We start from the raw sequence: 12,913 nt of genomic DNA, 5'->3' as shown, positions 1-12,913 counted from the left end.
TAAAATCCGATCCCTATAAAATCAAGCATGAGGATCACATCTGTGTAGTCAAAATTGAGAAAAAACAAAACTGAAAAACCTAGTTTGTATATTTTGGTTTGCATATTCTTATCACCCGAATAAAAAAAAAACTCAATGCATTTAAGAGTAAAGCATCTCATTTTGAAACATGACTATAAAAGCAGACATGAAAATATAATTAGCAAACTGTTAGGTGGACTTTTGTAAACAGCTGATAAATTGGATAGCTTTTTGCAAATTGCACCCAACAAAACCTTATAACTAGAGGTGTGGTTACACACAACCACTTGACCAAATGACCAAAAGCATTTGGTTTTGGTAAGAGTAAGACCCACAATTCAATAATTGGTCACTAAACAAACCATCACCAACATAAAAATTATAGCAAGGTTGATGGGCAAAGAAAAAAAAGGTTTGCTCCTTTTGTCTCTGCATGATAATATAACTACATGGGGGAGCCTATTCCATTTGACTTTGTAGAACAGGTAAAGGACACACCAAACTCACGGGCACCCTTTAAGGGGAATGTGTCCCTCCGCCTTTCCTACATGTCTCCATTCCCCTCTCGTGATATGGCAGTGACACGATTTGCTTGCCCAACAGAATCCTCCGCCAGTTTGACAGATCTCTCCAAAGTCTTCCCACCCGCCTCCCCTGTTTCTATCTCTATCTCGGCCACTGCATGCATTCATATTAATGACATCCTTTAATATGTCTTGCACTAACGAGGAAGGTGTGCTGTTCAAGAGAAGCCTGTTGGGCCGACCAGATCACTCAACTAATGCCATTCAATTCGTTTACTGCACTACCATCCTTCAAATTCTGTACTTCTAGCAAGAGGGAGAGATGGGTGTCACTAAAATGGCGGTCTTTTTGGTTCTCTTGATGCTTGTTTCTGCATGTTGTGGCAGAAGCATTAAGCATGGTGAGAATGAGGCTGCTCTGCTTTTGGAGTTCAAGAAGGGGTTGAGAGACCCACTTGGTGTCATGGAAGGGTGGTCTAGAGATGTTGATGTCTGCAGATGGAGAGGTGTTGAGTGTGGTGGTGATGTGAGGAGAAGGGTGGTGGGATTGAACTTATCTTCTTCTGCTGTAGAAGGTGTCGTCCCACCATCAATCTCTAGGCTTCACCATTTGAGCTCCCTAGACCTCTCTTCAAACCAGCTTGGTGGAACCATACCTTCCTTCCTCTCTGAGCTCACCAATCTCACAACCCTCTTGCTGTTTTCGAACAAATTCGCAGGTTCGATTCCGAAAAAGCTCGGGAAATTGAGCAGGCTTGAGGTTCTTCGCATCGGCGACAACGACCTCTCCGGTGAGATTCCGGCGGAGCTTGGCAATTGCACCATGCTCAGATTCTTGGCCCTGGCTTCTTGTTCGCTCACTGGCTCAATCCCACCTGAACTGGGTAAGCTCAAATTCTTGCAAAGGCTTGTTCTTCAAGACAATATGCTGAATGGTTCTATACCAAAGGAACTTGGTGGTTGTGAAAACTTGGCTGTTTTTACTGCTTCTAACAATTCTCTGCATGGGGAGATCCCTAGTGAAATGGCTAGAGGTTTAAAGAGTCTGAGACTTCTTAATCTTGGTAATAATAGTCTCTCTGGAGAAATTCCTCCAGAGTTGGGAGAAATTTCCACACTGGTATACCTCAATTTGCTTGGCAACAGGCTAGAAGGAAAGATTCCTGAATCACTGGGGAATCTCAGTAATTTACAGACCCTTGATTTGTCTGGAAACAATTTAGTGGGTGCATTACCAGAGTCATTAAGTGGGTTGAAGAATTTGGTCTATTTGGTTCTGGTGGATAATCAGCTAGAGGGTTTGCTGCCTAAAAGTTTGTGTGATGGTAACACTAGTTTAGCTTATTTGAACCTTGCCAGCAATGGATTTTATGGAAGTATACCAAAAGAGATTGAAAATTGTGTCAATCTGGTTCAGCTTGATCTTAGAGACAATGTGTTTAATGGGTCTATTCCTGTTGAAATCGGGAAGCTGTCTCAGCTCACTTATCTCCTGCTGAACAACAACAGTTTAACAGGGGCCATCCCAAGTTCAATTGGAGAGCTCACTAATCTGGAGACTCTATCTCTGTATCACAATGGCTTAACTGGTTCTATTCCACTTAAAATTGGCAAGCTTCAGGAGTTGCAGATCTTTTATGCCTATGAAAACCAACTTTCAGGAATGATACCAATGGAGATCGGAAACTGTACGAATTTGGAGATGGTGGACCTGTTCGGCAACCATTTGAATGGCAGCATACCTGTCTCAATAGGAAATTTGAAGAAGCTGAACCTTCTTCATCTCAGACAGAATGATTTTCAAGGTGAAATTCCATCCAGCATAGGCAATTGCAGTAGCCTTCAGATACTCGATCTCGCAGATAACCAGCTGTCTGGAAGAATCCCAAATACAATCGGTTCCCTTGATTCCCTTAAGTTCTTATTGCTTTATAATAATTCTCTTGAAGGTTGTCTTCCAGCTGAGTTGGGGAATTGCCGGAATCTTACAAGGGTTAATCTGTCTGCCAATAAATTCAATGGCAGCATTCTTCCTCTCTGTTCTTCAAGGTATCTGCTCTCTTTTGATCTCACTAACAACAGCTTCCAGGGAAGGATACCTCCTCAATTAGGAAACTCCCAGAACCTTGAACGTCTTCGACTAGGAAACAATCTTCTCACTGGGAAAATTCCGCCGCAGCTTGGAAATATCATACAGCTCTCAATTTTGGACCTCTCTGGTAACCAACTGACCGGACCGATACCGAATTCCTTGTCTATATGCAAAAATCTTACCCGCATTGACTTCAATGGTAATCTTCTCTTTGGTGAAATCCCTTCTTGGCTTGGTACAATGACTAGTCTTGGTGATCTGAAACTCTCTTCAAACTTGCTCACCGGTTCCATACCAAACCAACTCTGCAACTGTACCAATCTTCTCACATTGTCAGTTGGCAATAACAATATTTCTGGTTCCATTCCTTCATGTGTCAGTAATCTAGTGTCTCTCAATGTACTTTCCCTTGAGTCCAACCAGCTTACTGGTCCAATCCCTCCCTCGATCAAATACTGTGAGAAACTCTTTGATTTGAGGTTGGCACATAATAGCCTTGATGGAGTCATTCCTGCTGAACTGGGTTCTCTGCAAAATTTGCAAAGCATGTTAGACCTTAGCTACAACAGATTTTCAGGTGAGGTACCTCCATCCCTTGGTGGTTTATCAAAATTGGAAGTGCTGAATCTCTCTCACAATGTTTTGGAAGGAAGAGTGCCTAAAGAGCTTGGTGACATGATGAGTTTGGGTGTCCTAAACTTGTCATACAATCATCTTCAAGGTGAGTTATATCCATCATTGGCAAGGTGGCCTCAGTCTTCTTTTTTAGAAAATACAGGCCTTTGTGGATTACCCTTAGCTCTATGTGCACCTAGTACCAGCTCATTACCCAATAGTGCAGCTAGATTATCCAAGTCTTGGGTCCTAGCCATCAGCCTGCTCTGCACTTTGATCCTGGTTCTTATTTTGGTTGTTACCATATTGATGCATCTACGGAACCGGGATCGGTGCTTAAGTCGCCGCAGGTTGTTGTCTTCTTCATATGATTACTACTACTATGACTCTTCCAGGCCTGCAAGCCGATCACAGAAGAAGGGTGTGCTAAAGCATAAATGGACCTTTGAGGAGATAATGGAAGCAACAGACAATCTGAGTGAAGATTGCATGATTGGTTCAGGCGGATCAGGGACTATTTACAAGGCTCCTATGCCGGATGGGCAGGTCTTGGCAGTGAAAAAGATTGTTACGAGCAAAGATGAAGAAGCTACATTGAAGGACAAGAGCTTCATTAGAGAATTACAGACACTGGGGAAGATAAGGCACAGACACTTGGTGAAGCTAATGGGCTTCTGCGTGCGTAATGGTGCTAATTATCTGATTTATGAGTACATGGAAAATGGAAGCTTGTGGGACTGGCTTCATTCAGACTTGAAGAAGAATAAGGAGAAGAAGATGTTATCGTGGGAAGCAAGGTTTAAGATTGCAGTTGGGCTGGCCAAGGGAGTGGAATATTTGCACCATGACTGTGTGCCCAGGATTGTACACAGGGATATAAAATCTGGCAATGTATTGCTTGATGCAGATGGTGAAGCACATTTGGGTGATTTTGGGTTAGCCAAGATGCTGGTTGATGAGCCTAGTTCAGGCATGTCATCATCTTCCTTGGTTAATGGAGACTCTACAAGCACATTATTTGCAGGGTCTTATGGCTACATTGCTCCAGGTATGCATTTTTTGCCTTCTCTTATTCATATCATAGTCATCCATCTTAATGCATTGATCATTTGAAGCATTAGCTTCAAATATTTTCTCTTATCTTGATCCTCTAAATGTGAGAGGGCGTATCTTTGAATGCCCATATCATCAAACACCAACAGACTTGCTCTGTGTTTCTGATTTGTGCAAAAAAGGGACTTAAGCAGCTGTCATTACCACTGCTAAAGGCTGTTTTCTGTATCTCTATGTGCACACCGGCCTGCGGGTCTGCCCTTAAGGGTGTATGGAGATACATTCTACTCGTCTAAATGTGTACAAGTAGTTGCAATGCTTTTGACTACATTGGCCAATTTTTACAGGAGCACATATACATTTGTATGTGCACTTTGTACTGCTTATCACTGTGAGGTTTTGTCTTTGCATGAAATATAGGTGCCCAACATAGGTGCAGCCATGTTGGTTTTATAGGCTAAAGGGTATAAAGTGTGAAGCTGTATACTTGGTGGTCATGAAATCACTGCTCATAGAGGAATACTGACCTTTGAAAGTAAGAATGTGCTATTGAATTATTGACAAAACTCACAAGGTAACCAAGTCTTGAAAGAGGCTCATCTTTCAGTGTTACCAAAAGGTGAAATGTCTAGTCTCCATAATTTTCCCAAAAGCAAAATAGTGTGTAGCTTTCACTAGATTTAGTGCCTTGCAGTAGCACAATATTGAAGTGAACCCTCGAAGAGAGAGAGAGAGATTCAAGTCGGTGTCCTTTGTCAAAGCTAGATGCGCTTCCAATGTTGAGAATTGGACCATAAGCCTCAGTTGGATTGGGTGGATGGGATCCAGAACTGGATCCATATTAAACATAACGGGATCTGAATCTGGATCCAGGTTAGCTCCTCCATAGCTGACACGTGTTGATGTACCATGTTTTAGTTGGATCCAGCACTGGAAAAACACATTTCAGATGGTTTGAAATCAAACATATGCATTTGGGTCCAATACAGACCCATGCCTTTTTAGACAATATACAAAATGAAACTGGATCCTAATCAGACTCCAATATATATAATCCTTGATTTTTTTTTGTGCTTAAACGTTGTTCCTCTTCTCTTCAAGTACTTGCAGTTTTTTTCCTCTTTCTTTCTACTTTTTTCCCTTTTGGATAGTCAAATCATGATGTAAACTCCTATTTTGGAATTCAAACCCACCATATTTGCCCCAAGGGGGGTTGGCGTAGGGGGTGGGGCCTTGTCTGCTAAACAGGCAGTCAAGGTTCCATTCTCATGGGTGTGGCCTCTCTTCGGAAGCCAACGGGTAGCATAGCTTTGGAGTTTTACATTGTCAGCACGACGACCATAGGTATGGCAGGCTGAGCCCATGCGACTAGGTCTTCGTGTCTGGTGTGGTTTCTTCGAGTTATAATTAAAAATAAAACCCCACCATATTTGTGGAAAAGTTAACTGGTCCTTTTTTTTATCTCATGGTATATCTCAAAACATAAGAATGCATTGTTTTTGTTATTTTTATTTAGAAGCTTATTATAATTTTGAAAAAGGCCTTTCTTTTTTTCGTACCTCTAGGGTTTTTAGTAAAGCCAGCGAGCGGTAAAGATTAAACTAACTACAACCAATTCTCTCTCTCTCTCTCTCTCTCTCTCTCTCTCTCTCTCTTGGACATGGACAAACATCCAACTAAAAGTACGTGTGCACCAATGAAACATTTTTTGTTGAAATCGATGTGATATATACTTTTTAAAATGCTTAATGCTTAGCCTATCTTGGAGACTAGGGATGGCAGTGGGGCTGGCCCCGCCCCGCCTCAAGATTAGAACCTCCATCCCCGGCCGGGATGGATTTTAACCTCCACCCCGCCTTCATCCCCGTTTTATGTCCTCCATCCCAGGTTCAAACAGGGATGAGACGGGGCGTGGCGGGGATGAGGTGGGGATTGTGGCGGGGAAAAGGGTACGTCCATCCCCAAACGGAGATGGATTTTAACCTTAGTCCCCACCTCCATCCCCGTTTCATACCCTTCATCCCCGGTCCAAACAGGGCGAGGTGGGGGCCGCTTTCCACCGTTCCACTGTCATCCCTATTGGAGACTCCTGCTCCACATATATGCTTAATATTTTTTTTTATTTACACGGAGAAACCACTCACAGGATCAGATGCCTAACCCTGCTGGCTCTACCTGCCGTACCTATATGCTTAATCGTAGTCTCTTTGACATGGACAAGGATAATAGCCCTACAAGCAATCAACTACAACATGTAACAAACTACCGTCCATCTCAAAGATGGACGGCATCAGTGGTATAGCATCATGGTAACAATGCTAGTTCAATTTTGTTTTCTTGTTCTAATCTTTTCATGTTTTCTGCTCTTCTAGAGTATGCATATTCAATTAAGGCAACAGAGAAGAGTGACGTATACAGCATGGGGATTGTGCTGATGGAGTTGGTGAGTGGGAGAATGCCAACTGATGCAACGTTTGGTGAAGGCATGGACATGGTCAAGTGGGTTGAGAGGTGCCTTAGCAGCGGTAGCAGCAGCAGCCCTGGGCGCGATGAGATGCTGGATCAGTCCTTGAAGTCCTTAGGCCAAGCTGATCTAGACGCTGCGTTTGAGCTGTTAGACATCGCTATTGAATGCACCCGAACCAACCCGGCCGAGCGGCCCACAGCCCGGCAAGTCTCGGACAGGTTACTGCATATAGCTAGGCGGCATAGGACCACCCCCAACTGCACCAAAAGGGTGTCTTCTACCAACTACGATTGACCCCTGCTTTTAGTTGGTTTGGTTGGGATTTTGCTTATCCTTTTGGGTTTTGTCTTTATAGTTGTATTATTCCTCTTTGAGGGGTTGTTTTTCTCTCTTTTGTTATGTGACCAATTCCATCAAAGACACATAAGAATGACGTTGGTTAGTTGCTCCTTCATGACTATGACATTTGTAGTTTTTTTTAAGTTCATTGATGCATAAAAATACACAATGCTTTTGGTTGACATTTTCCTGTATATGTTATGGTCCTTGGTGCTGACTCTCTTGGAAGGATACAAATCGTCCTTCATACCCATTTCAAAACAATCTCTCTCTCTCTCTCTCTCTCTCTCTCTCTCTCTCTCTATATATATATATATATATATATATATATATATATATAAAATGTGTGTGTGCATGAGTCCCTAGGTTAAGCAATTTTCTGACGGTAAGTATAATTTTTCTTATGGCGCTAGTAGGTTTTAAATGGCAGACAACTGCCGTAGTACAGAAGGCACAACCAGAGTATTTAGGTCTTTGATCTTAGGGGTGCTTTCTTCTTCGTGTAAATATAAAAAAAAAATGATAGTTTACGTAATTGGAACTTGATACAAGCAAAAACTAAAGGTAAATGGAGGTACTTTTTGAACCGTGCAAGTAAGATTAAATGGCTAGAGGCTCCAAAGGGGGTTGGTGGGGTGGGGCCTTGGCTGCTAGATGGGCAGTTAAGGTTCGATTCTCATGGGGTTCGCCTAGCATAGACCTCGAAGGCAGGAGTCCTTGTAACATCTATATTTTTAACTCATTGTAAAACACATGAAAATTTAAAACTTTTTTTTTGAATTATCAATATAAACTTATTGATCAAAACCTAGGGCGGGTTACAAAATGATCAATTACAATAATACAAAATTTTAAGCATATATCATTTCTCAAAAACTCCTATTGTATAAGTCTGAGCAGTCAAAGTTGGATTCTCATGGGTGTCGCCCTTCTGCGCAAACCAATGCCTAGCACAGACCTCAAAGGTAGAAGTCCTTGTAACGTCTATATTTTTAACTCATTGTAAAACACATAAAAATGTAAAACTTTTTTTTGAATTACCGATATAAACTTACTTAGCTTTTGATCAAAACCTTGAGTGGGTTACAGAATGATCAATCACAAGAATACAAAATTTTAACCATATATCATTTCTCAAAAAGTTTTATTGTATAAGTCAGAGTAATTACAAAATTCATGATAACACGAATATTTTTTTTACAGAATTTGAAATGACAATAATGCTTTTCAAAAGCTGAGTGCCCAAAAAAGAAAAAATGAATGCCTCTCAATGTTGCCTCAACTTCCTGCAATCACTTCGCTCAGGTACTCAGCACCTAAAATATTTTTAGTAGGGGTCAGAACCGCCACCAATAGGAATACCAATGACTTAACATATATACATAGAATCAAGTATGCATGTAACAATATTTTTTTAGTACACAAAAAATAAACAATAGTTAACAGTGTATAAAAATACTTTTCCAAATACAATTCCAAAATTCAGAAACCACAATTCAGAACTTGCAATCATTCACATATTTATAACATAGTCAAGCAATTTCCTTATTTAGAACATGATATCAAACACATATCTTGATCATAATCATGCATGTACTTACTATTACGAGTTGATCAGCTCCTTTATGCATGGGTGACTTTAATCTCTTTTATTTAGGTTTCTTATTTAATGATGCATATGATACTTTATTATATGAAAAATAAACTTTTGTTTTTCTTTTATAATATTATGAGGGTACACAATACTCAGATTAGAAGCCCGACCCAAGGGGTATATTAAGTCAATTTGTATATTATTATCCTCGTCTTGCTTCTCTTCTCTTATTCTCTAGTGAGGGACGATTTAGTCAAGAGGGAAATTCTAACACCTACAACCTGATATATCAGAATTTCACTCATGAGTTACTTACCTACCACCTTGTGGTTGCAGTGGTAGTCATATCTCCTATTTCCGCAGCTAGAAAAAGTAACATTTCATGCTTATACACTATCTCATTTAGCCAAAAGTACCATTTACCCCAATATTCTTTATATACATGCTAAAATATTATTTACGTATTTACTGATTCTAGATGCACATATAATTTCAACCAACCAATCATAGGGTTATTGGCCACCACTTTGGAGTACTTAACATATATCAGTTCAATTGACCATACATACAGTTATGAGCCACCATCCGAGCTTAAACATTCACTTGATTTTATATCAGCATAATCTGTTGCATATCATGATACAATTTCATACATGAATTATTTTATATCATTATCCATCACATACAAGCATTACTTCATACAATCGGCATAAGCATCATGCATCTTATATCTAAAGAGACTTGGATATATCATGCCATGCATTTTTCAATAATAAGCATTAGCATGTCATTGATTTTCATACATTGTATATTTCTAATACCATGCAAGACATATTTTTATATTATGCATTGCATATCTTAAAATCATGCTATAGCATATCATTCATTCGCATAATTTCAATATCATATAGCAACATGGATTCACATCTTTTCAATATCATGTATGCATATCAAAGCTCATAATTCATGTGAAAGCCTATAAACATACAAAAGTTCATAAAGAGGTGAAAGTTCATATCCATACGAAAGCTCATAAACACGTGAAAGTTTGTAATATAGGTTGAAAGCTCGTAATAAACTAGTAATATATGTTGAAAACTCATAATATATGTTGAAAACTTATAATACAGGTTGAAAGCTTATAATATTGAGAGCTCACAATATTGGTTGAAAGCTCACAATACAAGTTAAAAGTTCGTAATACAGGTTCAAAGCTCATAATATAAGTTGAAACCTTATAATACAGGTTGAAACCTCGTATCCATATAAAAGCTCATAAACACATGAAAGTTCTTAAACATGCTGAAGTTCATAAACATGCAAAAAGCTCATATCCAAACGAAAGCTTGTAAACATGTGCAAGCATCTTCAATAGCTCGGGAACACACAAAATCTTTTGCTATCATTAACTACGTGCAGTGGAATCCACAAGTGCAGAACAAAAATCATAAGTGCGGTGAAATCTAAGAGCTTCCCTATAAACATATTTTTTTTCATAAGCATTCATATAAAAAAAGGCAGAAATACAAACAAGTCTTATAATAATGAAACCCATGTTTGTAAAAACTTAAAAGATATTTGAAATGCTTATCCATATTCGAAACTTTTGAACATGTGCATGTTTTTATTCGCAACAATCCAATGCATGTGTTAACATGTTCTATTCATAAAAAATGCAACACAAATCAATTTTAAAATATATTTATATATATGCAATTTTCAAATCGATAAACATACAAAAATTCTTAACATGAAAAGATTATTGCACGAGCAATCTAAATCTATGTATATACACTAAGTCTCAAAAATTTTGTAAAGCATGCTGTGAAGCGAAAAATCCCAAAAATATTTTGAGAGATTTTTCTTTGTAACTTGCGGCATAGATTATGCTTTTAGTGACAATCTGAATGTGGGTGATGCCTAGCTCGAACCGATTGAGAGGGGATTCGGCTTACGTAGAGGCTAGGAGAAAACGAGTCAACAAAAAAATCAAGTCACTAAGGAAACCGAGTCACTAAGGAGACTGAATCGGGTCACAAGGGAAAACCCAACCGGTCACAAAAGGAGAATTGAGGCGGGTCACAAAGGAGGAACCAAGCCCATTCACAAAGGGAGAACCGAGCCGAGTCACTAAAGATAAACCGGGTTACTAAGGGGAAGAAACCGAGACACCGGGGAGAAAGGTGGCAACCACCAAAGTGGTGGTGGTGCAAAGAGGGAGAAGGGAAAGAGAGGAAGGATAAAGGGTTGAATGAGGCTAAGGAGGAGGGGAGAGCCTCTTTTTATATATGCTTGGGGCTTACACTTGGCAAGCCCCTTGCAATATCATGAGCTGAACCATGTGTTGCAAGAGAGTGTGGGTATGAATCTGGGTCTTGAGGTGAGACCCAGTTTTGATCTACTAAAGTGATCCAACCAAACCAAGTTCTGGTTTGGTTGAATTTCAACACTTAAATGGGATTTAGTTTTTACAAGCTAAGTCCCTATATTTTTACTAAATTTTCAAAACAATAATTTTATTTATAAAAATAATATTTTCTAAAAGTTTTGAGTTTACATAAATGTTTCTATATGGTTGACTGAGCTTGGTCAAGAAAGGTATAGATGACCATGACCCTAAGGTCGCTACGTACCCTGAAACCGTTTAAAATTACTATTTTGCCCTTGAAATTGTAAGTTGTGTTTAGTGCTTGTATGAACTCCAATTTGGACTAAATCACTTACATTCTTTTCAAAATTTTGATGTTAATGCAACTGTGCACTCGAATAACATAAATTAGATCTTAAAAGAAAGTTTACAAAGTATGGTTTTGCTATCAATGCGAATTGGGGTAGATCCAAATTCAATTTAGCTTTTTAATTTAGATCTCTAATTAAATAATAATTTAGTAGTTTCTTTAATAATCAGATTTTTCCTGAAATTTCTCAAAAATATTATTAATTAGTCAATGTTCCAATAACATTTAATAAATATCAAAATCTTACAGAGAAATAATCTGATAATAACTAATTAATTTGTTAGAACATGATAATTAATTTCATTAATTATGCCAAAATAATCCCTTTTCAATTTTACTTAAATCTCTGAAAATTTATGGGTATTATAATCCTAGCTTGAGAGTTTTACAATGCCAACACGACCATAGGTATGGCAGGCTGAGTCAGTGCGACTAGGTCTTTGCACTGGGTGCAGTTTTTTTGGGTTATAAATCCAAAAAAAAGAAAGATTAAATGGCTAGAGGGTGAAATGTGTTGGTTTTGAAAACCTTGAGCTGCACTAAGTGCTTGAACAGTTGATGGGGGTGGGTACGTAGTATCTTGGAATCTTCTTTTCCACATTTGTTCCTTTGTTTTATCATAAAAACAAAAGGAAAAATAAAGATAAGCAAATTAAAAAAAAAGACAGGACAAGATTTTATTCAAAGGGTTGTTGAGGGCAAAGGGCACGTTAATCAATCCAACAGAGGTATTACTAGTTACTGCAATATGGACGCAAACATTTATTTAAGCAGAAAAAGAAAATTTGGACTATGAGGTTCATGCTTTCATAACCTATTTACAATACTGGATAATACTTCACATTATATGCATTGTGCTACATGCAACGACCTGCATGACAGCCACCCATCTTGGCATTTCTCGAGATGAGTGTGGTGTCCATCTCGAGAAATGTTGAGATGGATGGTCATCAGCAGCACTGCTGCATAAAAAAATCAACTCTACTGGGTAACCTAATTTCAGTTATTAGTCATCATCATAAATTTACCTTTTTACCCTCCACTAATGATCTTATTCACTCCTTGTGCTTTTGCAAGTAAAATGAATGTTATGGGCAGCTTAGAAATTTTGTTCGACTAAATTGAGGTCATGTATGGATATATGACTTTTTTTTTGGCTTTACTGCAAACATGGAAAACGTAAGCGGTTAAATGTAATAAATGAAAGTTATGCTTCCTTGGTGAATAAATGAATATGTCAGGTGTCTGCTTATAAATTTCTCTAATATGAACTCCACCAATGGAAGGCTCTCGTCGACTGAAATTGATGTTGTTCTATGGCTTTATATGGCTATTTACTTGCCTTTTTACTTAAGTACCAAAATCATATTAATGTTGGTAAATCCCAAATATGTTTTTGGGACATCCACGTGATCAACTTCATTTAACATGCCTCAAAGAGGTTGTTGATTCAGCTATGACTAGGACGAG

General features: G+C 38.7%; 1 protein-coding gene across 1 annotated transcript; it reads left to right on the top strand.

Annotated features, from left to right (window-relative positions):
• Positions 1–882: 882 nt before the first annotated feature.
• LOC149822723 (uncharacterized) lies at positions 883–7,129 on the top strand. Its single transcript, XM_089980355.1, has 2 exons — positions 883–4,300; positions 6,678–7,129. The coding sequence occupies exons 1-2, from the start codon at positions 883–885 to the stop codon at positions 7,064–7,066; spliced, it is 3,807 nt and encodes a 1,268-aa protein (XP_089836481.1). The 3' UTR covers positions 7,067–7,129.
• The last annotated feature ends 5,784 nt before the right edge of the window (positions 7,130–12,913 follow it).

The sequence above is a fragment of the Nuphar pumila genome, chromosome 11 (assembly GCF_984573655.1).
Source record: "Nuphar pumila chromosome 11, dmNupPumi1.hap1.1, whole genome shotgun sequence".
Taxonomy (NCBI): domain Eukaryota; kingdom Viridiplantae; phylum Streptophyta; class Magnoliopsida; order Nymphaeales; family Nymphaeaceae; genus Nuphar; species Nuphar pumila.
The sequence above is the reverse complement of the archived record's forward strand: the minus strand, read 5'-3'. Positions and strand labels throughout refer to the sequence as shown.